Source organism: Hippocampus comes, unplaced genomic scaffold (genome assembly GCF_001891065.2).
Source record: "Hippocampus comes isolate QL1 unplaced genomic scaffold, H_comes_QL1_v1.1 scaffold223, whole genome shotgun sequence".
Classification (NCBI taxonomy): domain Eukaryota; kingdom Metazoa; phylum Chordata; class Actinopteri; order Syngnathiformes; family Syngnathidae; genus Hippocampus; species Hippocampus comes.
The window spans coordinates 260,913-285,212 of NW_017804808.1; the positions used below are offsets into that span (position 1 = coordinate 260,913).

Below are 24,300 nucleotides of genomic sequence, written 5' to 3' on the forward strand. Positions count from 1 at the left end.
TTCACGTTGAGCGCATGCGTCGTTTGCCCTGTCGTCTGTCAACAACATTGAAACATGGCGGCGGCCGCGATCTCCGACGACATTCTAAACAGCGTTTTCTGTGTTACAGTCGCATGCTTGCACCGTAATGTTAAGAGAATAGCATCCATTGATGTATCGAAAAAAATCAGCGAACTATTTGATGAAGACCACGGCCGAGTAAAAACCGAGGGCGGAGGAGGACGGCGGCGGAGGCGCGCCCCGGCCCCCCGGGTCCGGAGCGGGGAGAAAACTAAATAGGTGGCGACGGCACTGGCCGCTAAGTGGCGGGTTCAATGTCTTCTTGTTTTATGTTTTATGGTTATTTTGTTTAAATTTTTGATGGGGGGGGAGATAAAAAAAAAAAAAAAAAAAAAAACTGTCCGACCTACCGACCCTATGCTGAAATTTCATGTTACCGGAAACACACTATCTCTTTTGTTTGGCCTAATCAACGATTTCCTTTTTACAAACCCAGTCTTTTCTTGTATCTAGTTTATTTTTCTGTTTTTGTCCATGTTAGGGTCCGTTATGGCGGTTGGACATCATGGTATGCATGTGTGCGTGCATATGCACGCATTTGTGTGTGAAAAGTAGATCTTTGGTGAAAACAGATTGGGCACCCCTGCTGTAAAGCATGTGTATATTTATTATACATAATACAAGTGTTGATAACATCGGCAAAAACTGAGATCAAGTTAGTACTGTTGAGTTCTAGCGCAAAACTCTTTTTCACCCTCTCAGCTGTCCCGATCCTTTGGGCGGGGATAAATGGGGACAAACCGATGCAGTCAAGGAAAAGAATAAGTCACCCAAACCTACGACATAAGTGCTCATTTCATCAGAAGCGATTCACCGCAAGTGCCACTTTATGACAGAAGCCATGTCTTCCTACCTGAAGGAGGTACTGGGTTCCCTGCCTCATGTCCTCTGCAAACACTGGCGTATAGAAAGCCTTTGTTTCATTCTTCAGCAGCCAACGCTGATACCGGGACTGGTCTGTTGCCAGATCTTTAAAGTTTGGCCTTCTGTAACCCTGGAAGGTGGCACAGACACGTATGGAACATAGTAATGTAAATAAATGAAGCAATAGTCGTAGTAGTAATAATAAGAATAAAAAAAAAATAATTGGCTAAGTTCATTTATATAAATGGCAGCAGCATATCATTATTAATCTGAAAAATATTGCCAGAAGGAAATTTATTTTCAAAATTTTGTCTTTATTTAATGGGTGAGGTGTGTCCAATACTGTTGCAAATGTATCTCACAAATAACATAAGATACTACTGTTTGAAATTTTCTGCCAGAAAGAAGAATTTGCTCACCGTGCGAACATGACCACAGATCATCAGACCAACGTTTTTGGTAAAGCTGTGGACCAGGTCCAATAGGGCTGGACGGGAATTAGGGTAACCAGTCATCACCAGACACTGGGGTCTACAATAAAAAGCAAAAATGTACAGTACATCATTCCTGAAGAAAACAGTTTTTATTTTTCTGTGGTCTGGTCTTAGGATTCCCTCCGTGAGTCGTCACCTTACCATGGTGGATGGGCTTGTATGTCCCAATGAACCTAGGAGCTAAGTGGTCTGGGGCTTTATGCCTCTGGCAGGGTCACCCATGGCTAACAGGTCCGAAGTGAGGGACCAGACAAAACATGATTCCTATGATCCCTAGTAATGCCATCCATCCATCGCTTATCCTCACAAGGGTCACAGGGGGTGCTGGAGCCTATCCCAGCTGTCTTCAGGCAGTATGCGGGGGACACCCTGAACCAGTTGCCAGCTACTCGCAGGGCACACAGAGACGAACAACCATCCACGCTCACACTCACACCTAGGGACAATTAAGAGAGTTCAATCAGCCTGCCATGTATGTTTTTTGAATGTGGGAGGAAACCAGAGTACCCGGAGGAAACCCACGCAGGCCCGGGGAGAACATGCAAACTCCACACAGAGAGGCCGGAGCTGGAATTGAACCCAGTACCTCCGCACTGTGCGATCGATGCGCTAACCACTGGACCACCGGGCCGCTCCCTAGTCGTGATAAGTATAAATTAATTTTGTTTTCCCTTGCCCAGACGCGGGTCACCAGGGTCCCCCTCTGGAGCTGGAGGTGGGGCCTGTTGGTGAGCACCTGGTGGCCGGGCCTGCACCGATTCGGCTCACCACGGTGGACGAGTGGGTAGCCTCCCTCCACCTTCCAGTGGGGGAACGGATTGTGACTGTTGCATGTGCCTATGCACCAAACAGCAGCTCTGAGTATCCACCCTTTTTTGAGGCCTTGCAGGTGTGCTGATAGCACTCCCCTTTGGAACTCTCTTGTTCTGCTGGGGGACTTCAATGCTCATCTGGGCAATGACATTGAGACCTGGAAGGGCTTGGTTTGGAGGCGCCCCTGATCAGAACCCAAATGGTGTTCTGTTACTGGACTTCTGTGCTCATCACAGATTGTCCATAACGAACACCATGTTCAAGCATAAGGTTGACCACATGTGCACTTGACAGCAGGACACTCAAGGCAGCAGTTTGATCTTTGTTTGTTTTGGACATTCAGGTAAAGAGAGGTCCAGAGCTGTCAACGACTTGGTCGTCTGTTATATCTGATGGTGGGGGAAGATGTCTGTCTGACCTGGCAGACCCAAACGCATTGTGAGGGTTAGCTGGGAACATCTGGCAGAATCCCCTGTCAGAAATAGTTTTGACTCCCACTTCTGGCAGAACTTCTCCCATGTCCTGAGGGAGGCAGGGTCCAAGTGGACCATATTCCACACCTACAATGTCAAGGTGGCCGATCAGAGCTGTGGTCGTAATGTGGTCAATGTAATCACCAAACCCACAGGTGGACACCTGCGGGTAAGTGATGCCGTCAGACTGGAGGAGTCATATTAGGCCTTTTTGGCCTGTGAGACATACGTTCCTACTCTCAGATGGAAGCGGACGAAATGAGTTTCCTCCGCAGGGTGTCTGGGCTCTTCCTTAGCGATAAGGTGAGAAGCTTGGTTTTCCGGGATGGGCTGAGAGTCAAGCGGCTGCTCCTCTGCATCCTGAGAAGCCAGAAGCGGTGGCTCGGGCATCTTGTTTGGATCATGGGCATGTCCCACTGAGAGGAGGCCCCAAGGATGACCTAAGACACACTGGAGAGACTATGTCTCGAAGCTGGTTTGGGGACACCTCGGGATCGACTAGGTGGCGCTGGACTAAGTGGATACGGAGAGGGACTCGGCTTCCCTGCGTAAACTGCTACCCACATTATCCAACTTCAACTTTGGATAAGCGGAAGAGAATGATGATGATGATGATGATAGTGAGGTCGGCAGTATTGGTGGGTCGGGGAGATTACCTAAAGCAGATTAGCACAATCAAAGCAAATATGTTAATCTCTTTGGGATTATGGATAGGTGGCGAGGGGACATGAGAATGAACCCTGAGGGCACACAAACCATCCTTAAGACACTATTTGATGCCTTTTATACTGCTTATTAGTTTCCATCTGATCTGTAGATGGTAAAATAACCATTCAGCTTCTGATGTTAACTTGATCTAACCATAACACAAAGATGATCCACATAATTTCAATGACCGGTAAACGAGTGCTTACTTGTCTTTTATACCTGAAATTCTTAATGTGGTCTTCCACTCCACTGAGGTGCAAAGTGTGGGTGAGAGCCTGATGGTAGGTCAAAGCCTGGGTCGATGAGCCCCAGTTTACATCTGGACGAGAGAAAGTATGCATACAGAAACACATATTGGAATTAGGAAGTGTGTTTGTGGGTCACCCTGCTGAACCACAGGGCATCTGTCGCATGTGGCGTTACAGGCAATAAGAAAGTCTTGTATGTATGTATAGCTGCATGTCAAACTGTGCACACAGGTGTGTTCCAAGTCATAAACCCTGTGTTACATATGTAGAGGTTGCAAGGGCACACTGCAGCGTGACAGTGATGTATCACATGAGGACTTGTATCAACTCCAGTTTTTCGACGAAGTGTTAAGTGTCAGTAAGGATCAAGACCATAAAGTGTACCTTAATATTCTGCAACATTAGGAGCTTGAATAACTGCGGTAGAATTATTCAACCGAAAGCTAAACGTGAGTATGGAATTAACCTCGGTCATGTGAAACACCTTTTCTTTAACTTGAATATGTTTTTCCATCAGCATATAAACTTCTGAGCCTTAAATTTAACTGAATACAATGCCAGATTAATTTTTGCATAAATTGTTCATAAACTGTGGTCTTAATGTGAATCACACAAATACTCTTCTTATACCAGTACCATTCAACAATTAGATACAATAAGTATTCCCACCTACATACTTCTATCAAACCGAAATAAAAACCTATGCCATAAAATTTTGACTACGATATTACATTAATGCTTGATTCATGACAACGGAAGTTCCGGTACCCGGTACCCGGAAGCCATATGAAAGCCCGCAGTAGCACAAACTCAAGCAAGTCCCACTCCATACTACGGAATAACTGTGTCCGCGCCTCTATTTAGTGCTAACTATGGGCATAGAGGACTTCGAAGCATCCCGTGGCTGTCTTAAAAAGTTCGTTGCCTGACATCAGCTGAGCAATGCTGTCTCGTGTGCTGACCGAGGGGAGGTAAAGTCAGAGACCGGGAAGTGAGTGGAAAGAATAGCCACCAGGTCTGTTACCAGTCTCATTTTGTAGCTAATAGTCGTTTGTAGCTAATTTTGTGACCCGTCTTGTTATGCTGTATTTTGTTCATATACCTGTACTGTATGGTGCAGTTTTTGTGTTATACAGTTTTTTTACCATATATGTTTGCATTATATTGCTTGTGTTGTTACACATGAATTTTGTTAACATACTTGCATGTTCATAAAGGACATGTACCATAGTCGGTTCCCACATAAGGAAATTCTGTTATAAGGAAATATTGGACAACGCAAATATGATTGCTTACAAGAGAATACTGTATTTTCATATTTTTCCAAGAGTATAACAAGTATTGTCAACACTCACGACGGGGAAGAAGTTTTCAAATCCAAAAGGTTCACTTACTTTTTCCTCCCTGCGCTGTGAATGTTTACTTCTAAAAAAATTATGAAAACATAATTGTTTGTGTGATGTTTGTTTAGGCGGGCTCTGTTTACTTATTCTTGTGATTTAGATACAGCTCGCACTCCATTTTATGATCGATTTATGCAAAAATTTAAGAAATTCCAAGGGTTCATATAATTTTTCCTTCCACTCTCTCAAATATGTCTCACCAAAAAGTGCATCATATAAATACAATAACGGCAATTTTAAACCTATGCAACCAAACCAGATGTGATTTAAGCTGGTGTTTCTCAAATGGTAGGTCGGGAATCGTTGGGATACACAGAGAAATAAAATTAAGATCACTTTTAAGATGACACATTTACCTGGCTTTTTATAGCTGACGTAAATATAGAGTGCCAGAACAATGACGTTGGTGAAGAGAGCAGCCCACCAGTTGATGACAAACATTACCACGCAGCACAGTACAGCTCCAGCAAGCGAAACCCACATGTTGTAGTATTTGAAGCTGGGACGCCACCCTGTGATATCAATGACACAAGTCACAATTCAGAACAAAGATGCGAAAAAATGTTAAAACTACCACTGTCATATCCATATCTAAACCTCCGCAAAACTAATACTTCTGTTAAAATGATGAAACAAATTATTAGATGTTAAACTCAAGTAGGTTTGTCAAATACACCAACGAGGAAACAATTATTTGAGCAGTTTTCAAGACAAAAAGGGGATACAGCATAAGAAACCTTGTTTTTTTCCTTCCTTTCTTTTCTTTTCTTATGAATTATACTCATTAACTACAAACACATTACAAAGAACATGGAGAGAAAGCATCTTGATGTTGAATGTACTTAGGTTAAAGAATGAGGTATCAGTCTGTTACGCATGAGATCAGAGAGTTACACCTGCTATTTGGGACCATATTTACTCACTCATCGTAGGAGTTCCACAAAAACTGAAGTAATAGGATTTTAGTGATGGGACACAGAGATACTGCATTGTTACACAGTGACTACAACCACAACACATAAAGGGTACATTGACCATGCTACTTCACTCAGCATTATGTAAGGATTTTCCCTGAGTGAGATTGGTAATTGGTAGACTTAAACTTTATTTTCAAATTGCTTTTAGAGAGGTGGTAAGATCTTGTCAGACAGTCTATTTCCTCAATATTTACAAAATTGTAAGCCTCAAATTGAGCCATGTACCATTTATGTCCAGGTAAATAAATACATCATCTGCTTGGTGTAATTAGACGCAAGACAGAGAATCTGTACCTGGAGCACAGCTAGCGCTCTGGGGTTAAAGGAGAAAAGAGCATAGAATTCAATATGTACAAAAAAAGAAACATTGCAGTAAATCATCTCACATCAAAAATAACGTACACACCTTTCTTTCTTATAACAGTGTCTATAAATAAATCATAAGCGTACGGTGCAGTTTTCAAGCTGCTTCTTGATGTTTCTACAGCCTCAAAATCTGTTAAGGACATGCTGAAAGGGCTACTGTATACCCCATGCAAGTTGGGATGTATTCAAGGATTTTGCAAAATTTTTTTTTAAAGTTATCTTTTATTTAGCAAATATCATAGGTTTGACATGGTGATGATGTTTGTATTCCGTTATTTGAACTTATTTGAGTGTGAAACAAGAAAATAAAACAATGAAAACTCACTAGACAGTGCTGTTTAAAGAAGCAGTCTCTATGAAAAAAACCTCCACTACTGTAATGCTGTGTTCATTTTAGACCAGCTTTGTTAGTGATTTTGTTGTATCAAGATGCAGCTAACCACCTGATCAATGGCATCGTGTCGGTATTATTGTGAGATATAAGAGACAGTATGTACTAACATAATAGGACTGACAGCACACATTGTTTACTGCTTGATTTTTGGGCTTTGAGGAGTTCCATTATTTAATTATCAGTACTGTATTTAAAATACCAAGTATTTGTTAATAATACTTCATTTCTCCTCTTTAAGCCATCACCTTAGAGTGTCCCATAGGTTGTCGTGGGGCATAAGGTCACATAGAGAAAATGGTACCCACCCACCCAAAAAAAAAACAAAAAAAAAACCCGCACAGCTCACAACTCTTTATGACGAATAAATACCTTAGAAAATATTATCCCCTCACCCGGCAGCAGCCCATTGGGATAACCAGAGACCGAAAGAACCAGATAACTGATTCAAGTGGCTGCAATGAGTTCCCTCCTCAGGGTGTGCAGACTCTCCCTTACAAATAGGGTGAGAGGCTCAGTCATCCAGGAGGGGCAAAGAGTAGAGCTGCTGCTGTTCCTCCACACTGAGAAGGGCCCTTTGAGTTGGCTCCGGCATCTTTTTAGATAGCTCCTGGACGCCTTCATGGAGAGGTGTTCCGTGCACATCCCCACCCAAATCTCAGCCTTCTGAACATGATTGCGGTACGGTACTATTATCTATACCAGGGGTCACCAACCTTTTTGAGAGTGAGAGCTACTTCATGTGTACTGATTGTGTGAAGGGCTACCAAATTGATACACGTCTGAAATAACATTTGTACAAATTACATTTAATAATATTAGAATGTGTTATTTTTCATACTTAATGCTTTTAATTTTCAGGCTCTGATCATCTTAACTCATTCAATCCCAACCATTTTCACTTGAGCAATCCCCTCAATCCCAGCGTTTTCCTGGATTTTGACTGATCTTGCAAGGTCCACAGAATATTTGGTTCTAATGCTATATAAACATGGAGCCTACCATAATAAAGTTTGGACTCTCTTCTTTCAGTAGAAAAAAATCTTTTTCCATTCTTAAGCAATACTGGTCGCTTTTTTACATGCTTTACAATGCAAACGGTTTATTCTCATTCACAGATTGCATCAGACCCTCCTCCTCTCTATGACACAAAAAAAAAGACTTAAGACGTACAAGTACATCCTTGGTAGGCGGGGCCTAATTTTAAAAAGACGTACAAGTAAGTCTTGTGGAATGAAAGGGTTAAAGATGTCTCACAATGCTGCCAGTGTTTGCATTTTTAAATCGTAATTTCTACTTGCAAATCAGAATCCTAGCACTGACGGGCTATTGGTGTGGTCCTCACGAGCTACTTGGTGCCTGCGGGCACCATGTTGGTGACCCCTGATCTGTACAGTAGCCCTCACTATATTGCAGTTCAGATTACTTGTAGATTTCAAATGTGAACAAATATTTTTTTAGATTGATTTTTTTTTTTAACCAAACAACCAAAAATCTTATTTTGAAAAAAATGAGCTCTTTTCGAAATAGTAAGATTTATCAATGATTTCTGTAGTACTCTACTGATCAACGTCATCATCACATTCCCTCTTATAGCAGATTTCCATACTATAGTGGAGCATATGTAATTTTAATTCCATTTCAAAATAAGTTTGTTGATCCAGTACGCGACTAAATTGTCATCATCTTAGTCTTCTTCCCTAGTAAGCACACTCAATTTAAAATGAGTTGATAATTTCAGGCATACTGTAACATAAAAAAAAAAAAAAAAAAAAAATTCTCGGTGGCATTCCCTGATTCGTTTTCTTTTTTTTGGGTGGGGGGCTTTTTCTTCTTTCCCTTTTGGCTTTACCCTATTCAGAGGTCACCACAGCAAATCATTATAGACCTCACCTTGTCCTCTGCACTTTCTGCTCAAACAACAGCTCAGCTATCTCCCTTCACCACATCCATAAATCACCTCTTTGCCTCCTACCTGGCAGCATCATTCTACCGATATATCCACTGTCCCTCCTTTTCACATGTCCAATCATCATCCGGCCTCATTAGCTTTGTCTCCAAACCTTCTAGTCAGAAGTTCCCTGCAAGCATTTTAGAATGTGGTCACTTAATGCCTTTGAGGAAAAATAAATCGATTGGATTGTGCCCACTCAAATTTTGAATTAATTTTCAGACTCCTACCAGCCCGTAACTGCGCAGTTTATCATAATAGGTTACATTTACAGTAATTCACCTATCTTCCTATAACTTACCTGGGGAGTTAGCCAATGAGGCATGGAACACGGAAAAGTTGATCAATGCATAGGAGGCCAAGAAAAAGTTTGAGATGATCGGGGCAATGATGTTCAGCTCAGCTGCAAAGAAAAGATAAATGACCAGTTGTTCACATGCTTAAATATAGGATTATACTTTCTCTGTTCCTTGAATAAACTTGTATGGAAAAATGTGGATTCGAATAGTATCACCCTTATATTTATACCCTCAATCATCAGGACCATGTTCAAGACCAGGTTTATTCTAATAGGGGACAATTACAATGAGTCCAGAATGGTGAAGTAGATGCTGTTTTTGTTCAGATTTTGAAGCGTGGGATGGTGCTTCATCGTGATTGAGAATCACTGTACTGTGGAAGGCAGGTTGTTTTTCCTCTTTTTTTTTTTTTTTTTTACCCTAGGAGGAACATAACAGTTACAAGATCCACACCTTCAATACATCTACACTAAAGAGATTTATCATTTCACTTCTCAATATTTCAGCCCAAAACATTACTCCACCACCTCCTTGCCAACGATGCAGCCTTGATGGAACATCGTGACCGTCTCCAATAACCCATCCATGTAGTATTTATAGCTTTATAAATGATTGAAAAGTTTTGGAATATCCTGGAGAGAGGTTCCTGGGACTTCGGAGACACCAGCAGCCATAAAATGCCTTCTTCTGTTTTATTTATTTATTTATTTATTTATTTTTTAACTCGGATCAGCCTAATTATCAAATTTATGTGAGATTTGCATCACAGACAACAAACAGGATAACAAAAAACTCTCTCAGATTACCTCAAACTCAAATGTTTATCTAAGATAAATTCTATAAGAGTAATACTCTTGGATCACTAATTATTTTGCAGTTTTGCACTCTGTAATCCAGCAGCTACCTTACCAATTAGGATGAACACAAGAGCGATTACAAAGGTCAGGATGTAGCCCCGGAGAGGCTCGTTGTTCTTGCCATAACCTTTGGCAAACATTCCAAGGCCAGGGTAAATGTTGTCTTTACATAAAGCCTGTAAAAAAACATAATTGTGTTGTTAATATATACAGTACAGCGTGTTTCTTATAACTGTGAGCCTATTTTAACTTGACTTGTTTACTTGTTTCGGGACACATCTACAATATGGCGTGTGACCAAAAATGCACCTTGTAACCAAAGGGTCTGTATTCAATCCTCAACTAACATAATGCCATGGGTGGAGGAATGAGTGTGCTGCACACCACGCCTGACCAACCTCCATTCATAGCTAAGGTGCCTTTGAGCATTGCACTCAACTCTGCCAAGGTGAGGCACAGGTTCAATTTTGTGAAAGGCTGATAGAGAACTCTACGAGTAAAACGATATCATGTTTAAAGTTTCATTTAATTTGGGCATGTCTAGACGTTCTGGATGGTCTGGTCCACCATTCGACGTCTCAGGAGGGGGAAGCAGTGCACCACTAACACTGTGTACAGTGGGGATGGGGCGCTGCTGATTTCGACTCAAGACGTTGTGAACCGGTGGACCTACTCAACTCCACCAACACGCCTTTCTTGGAGGAAGCAGAGTCTGAGGACCCTGAGGTGGGCTCTCCTATCTCTGTGATTGAAGTCACCAATGTGGTTAAAAAGCTCCTCGGTGGCCCCAGGGGTGGATGAGATCCGCCCGGAGTTCCTCAAGGCTCTGGACGCTGTGGGGCTGTCCTGGTTGACACGCTTCTGCAGCATCGCGTGGTCATCGGGGAGAGTGCCTCTGGATTGGCAGACCGGGGTGGTGGTCCCCCTTTTTAAAAAGGGGGTGTGTTCCAACTAAAGAGGGATCACACTCCTCAGCCTCCCTGGTAAGGTCTATTTAGGGGTGCTAGAGAGGAGGGTCCGTCAGGAAGTCGAGCCTCAGATTGAGGAGGAGCAGTGTGGTTTTCGTCCCGGCCGTTGAACTGTGGAGCTCTACACCCTTAGCAGGGTCCTCGAGGGTACGTGGGAACTTGCCCAACCAGTCTACATGTGTTTTGTGGACTTGGAGAAGGCGTTCGACCATGTCACTTAGGTGGTTCTGTGGAGGGTGCTTCAGGAGTATGGCGTACCGAGGTCCCTAATACGGTCCTTGTAGTGTCAGAGTCAGAGGTTGCAACTCTCACTGGAGCGTTTCGCAGCTGAATGTGAAGCGGTTGGGATGAAGATCAGCACCTCCAAATCGGAAACAATGGTCCTCAGTTGGAAAAGGGTGGAGTGCCCTCTCCGGGTCGGGGAGGAGATCTTGCCCCAAGTGGAGGAGTTTAAGTATCTTGGGGTCTTGTTCACGAATGAGGGCAGGAGGGAGCGAGAGATCAACAGGCGGATCGGTGCAGCGTCTGCCGTGATGAGGACTTTGTATCGGTCTGTCATGGTAAAGAAGGAGCTGAGCCAAAGGGCGAAGCTCTCAATTTACCGGTCGATCTACGTCCCAAACCTCATCTATGGTCACGAGCTGACCAAAAGAACGAGATCCTGGATACAAGCGGCCGAAATGAGTTTTCTCCGCAGGGTGTCCGGGCTCTCCCTTAGAGATAAGGTGAGAAGCTCGGTCATCCGGGAGGGGCTCAGAGTAGAGCCGCTTCTCCTCCACATCGAGAGGAGCCAGACGAGGTGGCTCGAGCATCTGATTAGGATGCCTCCTGGGCACCTCCCTGGTGAGGTGTTCCGGGCATGTCCCACTGGCAGGAGACCCCGGGGACGACCCAGGACACGCTGGAGAGACTATGTCACCCAGCTGGCCTGGGAACGCCTCGGGATCTGCCGGGAAGAGCTCCAAGAAGTGGCTGAGGAGAGGGAAGTCTGGGCTTCCCTCCTAAAGCTGCTGCCCCCGCGACCCGACCCCGGATAAGCGGTGGAAAATGGATGGATGGATGGATCGACGTTCTGGAGTGTATGCCTGTGCGCAAGGGTGTCGGCCGTGTCGGGCGGAGGGCCTTTTAAAGTCCACAGTAATCACATTAAAGCAAGGGTGCGAACAGATGTAAGGAGGTTAGACTCAGCTTGGAAGTGGGAGTAAACAGTTGAGGAACGAAGTGTTTTAGAACATCAAAAGACGGTTTGGGAACTGGTAATAAGTGTCGCGCCCAGGCAAACATTTGTCATCTGCGAAGTCTGCAACTTGCTTATTCGTGGCAGACCAGACATGAAGGTATCAGTGTATCTGTTGTTCAAAGCTTGACAAAAGTAATCGAATCACCGCCGAGGGGCTGGACTGGGGGCGTGGTATGCAAATATCGGGGGCAGTGTTTTTCTTGTATTTTGCATATGTAAACATAAAAGTCCGACGAGGAGCAGGAGGAACTTTGAGTGTGATTGCGGAGCAACTGCCGTCGTTTGCTTTGGGAAATCATGCTTCCGCCGACTGCAAAGACAATCTTCGCTGTGTGTCGACTCTTTTGTTTAACTTTGTCCGGGTATAATCCTGACAAAGTCTTACACAAAATAACATGATGGCTCACCTGAAATACTTTGGGTGCACTGACCAACGACGCCAGTGCTGAGGACAGGGTGGCAGAGAAGATTCCAGCTGTAATGATGGGTCCAAAACCCGAAACCATGCTCATAACCTGGACACATAGTTAAAACATCTTTTATGTTGTGCACCTAATAAATCAACAAATTTTGATTCTGAAATATACGTAATTGTAATGATTGAGAATGCCTCATACCTGATAATCATTGTGTAGGCCATAGCGACAGCCACCTTTGACACTCTTACAAGAAGAAAAGTCATAGCCAAATTTGCAGGAAGCATCAGTGCAATTCACCAGGAACTGAGAACTGACTGTGTCATTTCCACTGGCATCCCTCACGATACATGAACCTGGAGTGGCAAGTATCAACCGCGCAAAAGTAATTGGATACTATTGAAATGAAAAAAAATAAAAAATAGGCAATCTTATCATCTGTCTGTAAAGGATATACAAAGAACCAAGTACCTGTAGAAACAGCAACTCCCAGATAAACTATTCCAGTGATCAATATGGCCAGAAGAGTTCCTCTCGGAATAGCCAGCTGTGGGTCCTGGAAAAAGCATCCAAGAAAAAGACACGCATGAAATTACCAATCACAGAGACAAATGAAAAATTATCGGTCCCGAAATGCAGTACAAGTTGTTCTCAAAATCATTGCAAAAGCAATGATCTTGAAAACGACAAAATCTCAGCTCAATGATCTTGAATGCTTCACGTGTTGAACATCCTAAATTTATTCTGGGACCGAAGGGTTCAACGTGTGCAGCACGTGGCATGTCTCTGATAACATAATCTAGTACGCAAGTGATTTTTGCATGAGTTCATCGATGGTCGCAGGGAGGAGGGAACAAAGAACAGTTAAAAAAAAGAAAAAAGAACAAACATAAAATATTGATTGGTTTCTATATATTCTGGAAAAAAATTCTGTTACCGTATTTTCCGGACTGCAAGTCGCTCCTGATTATAAGTCACACCAGCAAAAAAATGTAGAGGTGTCAAATTATCAAGTTAATTGTGATTAATTAATTACAGCCATACTTAATGTGTTATGTTTTTTAATCGCGTTAATCTAATTTTTAATCTCAAAGTTTATTTTTTCTGTAGGTGGGTTGCCTTTTTCTAATATCCCTTTTTATGTGTTCGCTTCCTGTGTTCGAGTTGTTGAGGGTGGGGAAACAACTGTCAGTCACAGCCTGAAGCGGACATTGATTGGCTGTCATGATGTTTGGGCTTGTTTAGCATAAACTGATTGGCTCCTATTGGATTTGGGTGGGCTAAATCAGCAGCGGTGAGGAGAGGTGAAAATGGAGGACCATGTGAGAGTTCTCGGCACAGTGAATGGACAATTTACATTCCAAAAACGCCCTGACGGCACTATTGCTAAAGGTAGAGTGTTGTGCTTAATTTGTCAGGAGTTTGCTTACCACCAGCTCAAGTTTAGCCTCCTATATCAATGCAAAGCACCCAGTCACGAATGCATCCATGGCTATTGTTAGCACCGAAAGCGTTAGCAATAGAGGGAGCCATAGCAAAGCTCTTCGCCAAACTAAACTCGAGGAGAACACCCCGTACCATGCATGAAGTCAGCATAGCTGCTGTGTCCTCTGTAGCCTATTGGAAGTGGTTGATGTTTATTTCAGCACGTTATTTTGTCATGATGAACAGTGTTATTTCTGAAGTGCTAACTTACAGCACTGTGATTTAAGGGTTTGTTTTATTTATCTGAAGCAAGTTCCGTGTTCAGTACTTTTGCTCAAAAAAGTGTTCTTACTGTTTTTGATGTTAACCTAAGCACTTTTTATAGACCTGGTGTTTTCTTTTATTTTTATTTTGTAATTATTTGGAGATTTACAAAAACAAAACAGTGATATTCCCTCTGGTGGTCAAAACTAAAGGTTGCAGGTAGGATTTTGGGATTAGTTTCAAATACAGCAGAAAGTAAATGGATTGGACTGCCTCCGTTCAAGTCTGTTTAAAAATAATAAAATACTTTATAATACCACTTTTTGGTGATGTGAATCTTTTGATCCGCCTGCGCTCAATAATGTAATGAATCTAAAACAAAAATAGGGGCTTTCTCAGCAATATTTAGATTAGATTAAAAATAATTTAGATCAATTATTTACAGATCATCCTTCCTTCACCATATCCTTTTTTTTCCAATTCTTTTTTTATTATGCATTCACAGGTCCATACAGTCAATGAGAGAACAAAGCATAGAATTCCTTTGTACAACTGCTCTTACACTAGAGTAGCTCAATTTAAAATAACCAGGACTGAGTAAGCAATACATAACGTGTAAGGACCAATAAGGAGTATAACTGTATCACAATTTTTTTACAATGGTAAAATGAGGAAAAAAAAAACAACAACAAACAAACAAACAAACAAACAAAAATGTAGTGGGGTAATCTTCGGACTCATTACGCTTTCGATTATAGGAAATCTAAAATACAGACTCAAATAAAAGAGGAGAAAGAGTAAAGGGGGGCCACAGAAGTCAACTCTAAACAAATGATGGTCGTAGTGGCGTGATATACTTCATCCATCTTTCCCATCTATTCAAAAAAGTTTCCTGTTTCAATCTCAAAGTAAAGGTAATTCTCTCCATTTTAAACATATCATAGATTATGTCGATCCATTCTTCAACAGTAGATTTTTCTGGTTTTAACCACTTTCTTGTAATACCTTTTCTGCTAGCGGCAGTTAGGATCTGAAATAAATATGTAACATTATTAGAAACGTTTTCTGATTCAATGGCCCCTAAGTATAAAGACTCAAATTTAAATTGGATGTCTCTCTGAAAAACACTCTGTAGAACCTTATGTACCTCCCGCCAAAACGGCACCAATGATGTACAGCTCCAAAATATATGAAAATGGATTGCTTCAAGACACCCACATTGCCGCCAGCATGTAGAAGAATTAATGTAGTGCCTCTTTTGAGCTGGGGTGACAAAAAATCTTATTAGCGTTTTCCAGCAAAACTCTCGCCAAACCCGTGAGCTTGAAGTTTTCCATTGTACCTCACAGAGATTTTCCCAAACTTCTTCCTTTAAGACCATATTACCTTCCCGCTCCCATTTTTGTTTTATGTGCAGTGAGCTTTGCTTTATTTGTTGTAGCCCCTTGTAAATTTTTGAGATGATTTTTTTGGTTAGAGCCGTTACTATAAGCTTCTTAGCCCTTCCATGTTTAAAAGATTACTATATTAAAGTGTCCTTGGGTGTCTTCAAAGGCGCTTATAAATAAAATGTATTATTATTATTATATTGCGGCTCAGTTAAGGCCATTGATTTGTTTGTGCAACCTAAAATACTATGCCAGGTGGAAGGACATTGACAGCGCATTAACAACAGAATTTCCAATATAATCGACAATTGGAGACAAGGGCCGAATGAATAATGTGAAGGCGTTAGGCAACCCCTGGATTTGCTTGTCACTCAAGATGTGGTACAAGGTAGTAGCTCAAAATCATTTGAAAGAGGAGGTGAAGATCTTGAGATGGGTTGCATCTGATCCCGATTTTTTACCTAAAAAGTGGGACGCAAGATTTGAAAGATGGGGATCACAAGGTTTAACAGCATACTGCACATTCTTACATAAAGGGACAATGAATAGTTTCCAAAATCTAAATAAGCAGTTTGGTTTGAAGAAGGACGATTTTTACAGATACCTCCAGCTCAGGCATTATATTAACCAAATTATTTGGTTGTGCAGAGGGGATGTGCACAATCGGGCTGGGATAATATTCTGTTAAAAGTGTTTATGGATCCTCCACCATATCCATGAGTCTTCTCTTTAGTCTTCCTTTTCCCTCTTGCTGTGACTTCCCAAAATTTCTTATCTTTCCATCATTTACTACTACCACTTGAGTTTCCCTTCACCTGCTCCGTACTTCCACTGCAAAACACAATATGATCCGCAAATATCATCGTCCACGGAGACTCCAGTCCGACCTCATCTGGCAATCTGACCATTACTGTATTACATAAGAAATGTCTCTGAGCCAATCCTTGATGCAATCCCACTGTCACATCGAAGTCTTGCGTTACTCTGGCAGCTCACTTCACCGCTGTCTTACTGTACTCATACATGTCCTGGACTCGTCTAACATATTGCCATTCCAGATTTCTCCATCAGCATTTTCAGTGCAAATGTAGCAACTTTCGTGCTCTTTCCGGGCATGAAACCATACTGTTGGTCACGAGTCTCCACTTCTTGTGTCAGTCAACCTGGCCTCTAAAGTAAAAAATATTTGAAAACTGTTGACTTACTGCAAGGTCTCCAGAAATGTTGGCCCCAGCGAGGATACCAGTAGCTGCAGGGAAAAAGATGGCAAAGACAGAAAAGAATGTTTCTTTCCTGAAGTCAGGACCCATGTTCTCCCACATGATAGAACCTAAGAGAACACAAAAAAGCTTGTTACAAAAAGAATAATACCAATAATCATTGTGATCAACAATGATTCAGCAGTAAATTGACAAATGAAATTTTATTCATCTCCACAAATGTTCCATCATTTCCTGTCAGTAGCTTCATATAAAAACAAAATGGAATACCGTCATAGCCAAAGAAGCCTGTAGATTTCTTTGACTGAACAGGAATAAAAGTTCCAATGAAGTAGTTGATGATTGCTGTGATGAGTACAAAGAGCAAGAAGATCTGGGCCTAAAAGGAGAAAATTCACCAATTACGTTAATAAAGTATGTGATTTTTTTTTGGGGGGGCGGGGGGGTAAAAATGCACATCACATCTCCTGAGAATCTACACAGTTAATGCAGGCTTTCCAAGTATGAAAAATTGGACAAGACTCATACCTTTGCTTCCCATTCCATTCCTGCAACAGATATGCCCAGGAGAAGGATTACAGTAATGGTACCTATAATTCGAATGTCATTGATTTCGTCTGTCATGATGGCATCCACACTCTGAAAAAGATGAGAGCAATTAAAATATTCATCAAGAATGTTATGCATTTTGTTTTAGTTTTTAATCAGGGCTTTCCTTTCAAAATTTGCGTGAAAACATATGGGTACGAACTGAATTTGTGCTTTTCAAATTGCCTTATGGCTGGCTGATTGTGAAAGCTGACACAACCAAGAATTGAGGCCCGTTCAAATTCTTAACTGACAAAAGCTGTCAGAGCAGAGGAAACTTGTGCTTACTGCAAATTACTAAATTGTCGAGCGTGTCAGTTGGATGTTTGATAATTATTCAAAACTCAAGTTCTACTCTGCAGAGTAAAAAAATAGTTCTCCAATCAATTACTTAAGGGTAAATAGTCAGTGAAAAAAACTACAAATTACTACACTGGGCACTGGTGTAACTTTTATTTTTAAATAGTGCAATTACATAAACACACAAACTATACAAAACAAGAATATGCACATTCCAATCTTGCCCAGTATCGGTATTGTTCTGAATAAAATAACAGTAATCAACGCAAATTAAGACAATAAATGACCTTAAATTAGCTTGCTTCATTTTTACACATGAAACAACACAATAGGGGCTCACTCGGAAGATACGGTCATTATTACACGATATAAGTATATGGGTCATTTTCATGTAATTTGTTCAGTAAGAAGAAAGACATGCCACACTGAATTTCCATTTAAATTTAACGGTACAAGTAATCAAACTATTGGCAGGTGCCATCATTCAAATGTACGTGTAATGGTAAATATAGATTTCTCACATGTATTACGCAATTCAGTAATTGAAAACGTCTATGTGGGGCTGGACCGAGACACTGTAGTCATGTGACTGCTTGGCTCCGTTTGATTTATCTGCTCATTCAGTTTTCTTTTAATGGAACAACCACCTTTCGATGATTACATTTAAGTACATTTGTTTTGTTTTTTTGTTTTTAAACATGCATAGTTTTTTTTTTTTGTAATGCAAGTGGAGCTGTCACCCAGTTCACTGTCTCTGTGTGATATTAAAGTGTACAACACAGAGAGTATCATGTCAGCAACAGTATGCTCTTAACATTGTGTTGATGCTGTTTTTTAAACAGCACATTTGAGTTTCACATTCAGAGGTTTGCAGTGGAGCTGCAAGATTGTGTGGAAGTGTGCGGCAGGGGCGCCGCCATCATTTCAGAAATGGTGGTAGGCTGCGGGCGGGGTATAAATTGTTCCAGAGTAAACCAACTCAGGGATGTCACGGGGCCACTTTGTAGTTACGGCTGACCTAAGAGGGCCGTTATGGCAGAGAAACCAAATGAATGTTTAATCGACTCATTGTATTATTCCATAATCCAGAGCAAGCTGATATATTACTAGTTTTGAAATCAGAAGTAAACGACAGAAGTTTGTTCAGGTATTGTTCAAATTACTGTACTAATAAAAAATTCTCAATGTTCTCAAAATCTCATCATTATTTATTACACGTGGCAATTTAAAATGTTGATACAGATTTTAGCAATGGACAAGGAAGTTGATACATGACTTGCTTTTGCGGGCCAAATGAAATGATGTGACAGGCCGCATCTGGCCCCTTGGCCTTGAGTTTGGGCATCTGTATTTTATATGATTATCAAGAAACTAAATAATAAAACTGTCATACTCTGGTTGAGGTAAAACACAGACAGTAAAGCATGAGTAAAAAGACAAGTAAATGCACAAATCGTAGCACTGAGAGCCCAAGTTCTATAAAATGTCATTTTTTGCAACACGATTTCCTTCATCCTCCATGAAAGAAGAATTGTGTTTTAAGCAAAATGAGACATTCATGGACCTCAACTTGGATTTCTGAACTGATCAACACGATTGTCTATTTTCATATTGTTTTGAATCAAACACTACGAATGCAGTCATTCCCAAAACTTGACATGGTCCCATGTGAAATCTGAAAATGCCCTGAAGCTCATCAAAAACTCAACACGTAAAGGATTAAGGATTACCAAATGCAAATGATGAAGTCTCTATGTTGCATACATACTTAAATTGACTGCAATGGTAGCTTGATTGCCAAAACTCAGATTGAACCTACCTAAATAGTCCCTAAAAGTTGGACCCCAGTACACCAATTCCAATACCCCTCAGCCCCGCACACACGCATCAATGCCCTTTTGTGTATTCAAATCCTGAGCCGTGATGCCATCAATTGGCATCTGTTAGTAGTCAGTATAATTGTTTACAAGCTTGACGTCATTACAGACAAGCAGAACCTACCTCACTCCTCCCAATGATTAAACGTTTCGACTCAAATTGACAAAATTTAAATAAATGTCGCTGGCAGTGAATGACTTCATAATATTCTAAATAAAAAAAAAAAGTTTAGCAGGGGAATAATATTTGTAAACCTTTTCCCCCCCATTGGAGTCCATCGGAATATCTTCTTTTCAAGTACACATAGGCCAGAGTAATTTAAATCTTGACTGCCACGTTTGTATCGACATTGTTTACAGATACAGTATATGAGCTTTCCTAAGTTTGCATTGGTAGAGGATACTAAAGGATGCAATAATTCACCATATATTACTGGGTTTAAAGCACTTTGCAATATTTCAGTGTTGCATGTTTCTTAATGGTGACACCTGCAGAGTTCGAGCAAATGAGATAAGAAAATCTTTATTTTATTTATAAATGTTTACCCCTCTTCTCCCCCACCTTGAGAAGTATCAAAAGTGAAGAGACTTACCTCAAGAAGTTCCACGACTGTTTCAGCAAAGCCAACCACGTACATGGCCACAGCCACTGCATTGGCAAATGCAAAGATTAGACCAATAGACCCTCCAAATTCTGGGCCCAGACTTCTTGAAATCAAGTAGTATGCTCCACCTAGAGAGGAAAGAACATTTACAAATCATAGTCAGCCACAGTCACAGTTAATGGTAAGGGCAACGGGGACCATATTCAGTTCCTCATGTACCTATGCAGGTACATCCAGGATGATACGATTTTTGCCTTTGCCACTACTTAGCTTAGTACAACAACATTGAATTTGAAATAAAACAATCAGCATGTGATTTCACTGTAGAGTTTCAGATTGGTAATGGGGTTTGATCAAAATTGCATTTGCAATTGCGAAATAACATATTTCATGCAGTGGAACTCAATTTTCAGGGGCGTAATAGTATTTAGGCAAAGTTGCATAAATATAAACAGATGTTAACCCGTCAGAACGCTCTTAACAATACACTGTAAGCCAAAATCAAGACAAGAATCAAAACATGTACCATAATTTATGTCTGCACTGTACATGTCAGGAAGAAAGATAATGCAGTAAACGGACATTAAAACATTACTGATTCTAATTTAAGTTGCCCGAAAAGGAAGGGTGGCACCAAAACACAATTGATGAATTTTTTGGGCTTTTCTAATTACAATGCTGTAGATGCTTGGACGGTATTTGAAAAGACAAGATATACCTCCTCGAACAAACCCATTGGTTGCAATAGCAGAAGTAGACAGTCCAGTAATCGTCGTCACAACAGTGGCCATGGCAACAATCAAGCAAGATAGGGCTGTAGAGGACAAAGTGTGATCTTTAGAATTGCTTCATCAAAATTGCCCAATAACCAAGAGAGCTGAATGAGAAATAAAAATGCAGTTATAGCGACAAGCCACTGTATGAAAGTCTAGGCGACTCCTTGTACTTTTTGAAGTAAAATAGCGGATTTTTTCAATTCCAACTTATATACATGTATACACACAAGAGCTCTTGAGAAGGGTTTGACTGTCACCCTGGAGGAGGCACAGGCCGATATTAAATTCTAACGGTACGATAGGCAAAAATATCGTGGTATCATGGTATTAAAATTACAGCTGTAAAATGTCCTATTTTGAAAGGCAGTATTTCGGGTGAGGCACCAAATAGCAGCCTTGTGTTTCCATCCTCATTAGATTCATTGGAGGGGATGCTGAAAAGGGTTCCCTTGGAACTCCCTTTTTCTGCTTGGGGAGCTTCAATCCTCACTTGGGCAATGACAATCAGACCTGCGATAATTGGGAGGAACTTTTGGCCCACAAACTGGCGGCTCATGAGGGGGAAGCATAGCACCATCAACACTGTTGTAGTGTTGTCATGATACTAAAACTGACTCAGATAATATCACTGCTTACAGTCCCTCTATACCTGTACTAAAACGACACCATGGAAATGTTTTTTTTAAATCAGTAAAAAGCAGTGAAATGATAGCTGACAGCTCAACTTAAAAGTTCTTTTTGTTTGTGTTTTATAATTTAGGAAACAAAAATTCATGTACTGTACAGATAATACAAAAAACATATACCATCAGGATACTAATTAGAGTAATATTGATCAGATAAAAACTATTGGAATTATAATACTTTTAAACATTTTTAAACATTTTCGGACAATTGAACAAAAATAAAAATCTTGAAACACTACTGATAATTGTGTGTATATATTATATATATATGCAGTGCTGTACAAAACCCCCCAAAATATTGAAGCATCCGGCAGTAGAAAATCTCACTGAATATTCAACATTGACTTGATTATGTATTGCGACATACTGTAAGTCACGGGTGTCAAAGTCACACCGGTTGAGTATAAAATTACAAACTATAACAGAAATACTCAAGTGTAAACATCAACCTGTTAGAAATTACCAGTGGTCCAAGAGTGATCGATCCAGCCGCTTTCAAACACAGAATAAATTTGTTTACGGGTCTGAAGCTAGCAATTGCTTGATACTTCAAGACCCAGCCGGCTGTATGCATGTTGCATAATAATACTGAACAGAATGTATAATTCCACATGTACCTGTAGATGAAATTGAGAAATGTACAATCTCTGCACTGTGCGCCACAGAACAGCGGCGATCAAGGAAGCCAGCTCAAAATGTCATTGATAAAAAGCAAATTGTCGAACCTCGTTCCAACATACCTCGAGGGACATCTGTACGGAAAATGGTAGCTCACTGTAATCATTTCCAATAAAATGGCCGCCCATTACAATGTATATAATAATAATAATACAGTATGACCATTTATAATTGTAAAAACATAAACATGTAATACAGTATAAACATGTCAATTACAAATACAGTATGTGGATACAGTATGAAGAAAAAAATGATTTTATAAGGCATGAAACAACTGTAGTGTTCCTACATCATCTCTGAAAACATTCAGTCAGCAATTGTCACCCGCTATAGGCAATTGACAGTGCTGCCGACGAAGCCAACTGTCATCGATTTAGGATGTGTGGCGCCCTGAATCCGTTTACCATCATCTTTTCATCTGTTGGCCTAGAACTCTGCGATGATTTTGTTGCCATTACGGATGATTGTCGAAATCATCGACTGCATCGTTGTGGCCTCGGCTGAGCTAGGTCTGGGAGACTCTCTTTCGAAAGTGAGAGACAATTTCAGCCTTCACACACAGCGAGATTTGCTTTCATTTACCACGCATGTTTTCAGACCACGTCCTCAGGACCGCGCCGTGCCTCCAGAAGTACAACAATGTACGAGTCAATCAGTAGTATTGCTTTGCAACAGAGGGGAATCATGCGCTGTACATTTTGTTAATCAGCAAGGTCGCGGCGGCAGTTAGCTTCCCACAGTTTGTTGTAACAAAGGCCCTCTCACTATTTTGTGGGAAAAAGTGGTTGTTACAATGAATTTTACGGTATAAAGGTGTTTGCTGTCAGCAAAACGGCAAATGGAAAATGAATTACTTCGTGACTTTGAAATGTGAACGTTATAGGGGTGAAAACAGTTGAAACGAGGTTCGACTGTACTAATTAGGTCAGATGGCTGTGAACGTGGCAAAGTAAAGATCCAGACCCGGATATTTATTTATATTGTTCAAGCCATTTCTTACGGGAAGGATTTAACCCGATGCAAAAAGAATGTGTGATATGGAAAAATGGCTTGACAGATTTAAATGGGTAAATGTCTAATGGCCCAGGCAGGGAAGCATCTGTAGCTTCATTGTAGCCCAACACAGTCACATTTCTGCGCTCTCTCTCTATATGTGTGCGACTTGGACACCAACACTCTTGGCACTGGCCCCTCCTGACACAGAGATGGGGTGTGTTCGCTACATGTTATTTTTCCAAGTACTGGGACTTCAAAATGATGGTATTGAGTAATTTTTGCCAGCTAAACATCAAGGTCCGGTACAGTTACTTAGTGCAATAATAACAAGGTTTTGAAAAGCTCAGTCATCTGAGAGGGGCTCAGAGTAGCTGCCGCTGCTCCTCTGCATCGAATGAAGCCAGATGAAATGGCTCAGACATCTAATTAGGATGCCTCCTGGACATCTCCTGGACACCTCCTGGCCTTTGCTGAGGTGTTCCGGTCATATCCAACAGGGATGGGGACCGAAAGAAAAGTCAGGACATGCTGCTGAGACTAAGTCTCTAAGCTGGTCTGGGAACACCTCGGGATTTGCCTGGAAGAGCTGGACAAAGTCTGGACTTCCCTGCTGACACTGTTGTCCTTACAACCTCACCTCTGAGGTTGACCATCATAACTGAAGCTAAGAGATGAACCCCACATTAAATGAACACCTCTGTTCCATGCCAAAGTGATGTAAAGAGACAACTGTTTACCAATTCCAGCCTGACCCACAATCCAGGACATACGAATGAAGAGCATCACACCCCATATGTTCAACATACAGCGGACCTGGAAAAAAGAAGGACACATAATGAATGCTTCACTCCAAACAGCAAATGTCAGCATTGGAGAATAAAATGTGAAAGTACAAACAAACAATTATTTAGCTCTATATATATATATATATATATATATATAGATATATATATATTTAGCTCTATATAT

General features: G+C 41.1%; 1 protein-coding gene across 2 annotated transcripts in view; it reads right to left on the reverse strand.

Annotated features, from left to right (window-relative positions):
• The window catches only part of slc12a2 (solute carrier family 12 member 2), an 84,968-nt gene that overhangs the window by 19,403 nt on the left and 41,265 nt on the right, over positions 1–24,300 (reverse strand). For both annotated transcript variants that reach the window (XM_019862917.1, XM_019862912.1), the window contains exons 3-17: positions 24,069–24,144; positions 20,914–21,009; positions 20,184–20,323; positions 17,354–17,464; positions 17,096–17,204; positions 16,811–16,935; positions 13,000–13,084; positions 12,730–12,884; positions 12,520–12,627; positions 9,957–10,080; positions 9,050–9,151; positions 5,420–5,575; positions 3,632–3,731; positions 1,344–1,455; positions 914–1,054 (exon numbers count right to left, since the gene is read on the reverse strand). In XM_019862917.1, the coding sequence (XP_019718476.1) occupies positions 914–1,054; positions 1,344–1,455; positions 3,632–3,731; positions 5,420–5,575; positions 9,050–9,151; positions 9,957–10,080; positions 12,520–12,627; positions 12,730–12,884; positions 13,000–13,084; positions 16,811–16,935; positions 17,096–17,204; positions 17,354–17,464; positions 20,184–20,323; positions 20,914–21,009; positions 24,069–24,144 (1,740 nt within the window). The remainder of the gene's footprint in view (positions 1–913; positions 1,055–1,343; positions 1,456–3,631; positions 3,732–5,419; positions 5,576–9,049; positions 9,152–9,956; positions 10,081–12,519; positions 12,628–12,729; positions 12,885–12,999; positions 13,085–16,810; positions 16,936–17,095; positions 17,205–17,353; positions 17,465–20,183; positions 20,324–20,913; positions 21,010–24,068; positions 24,145–24,300) is intronic.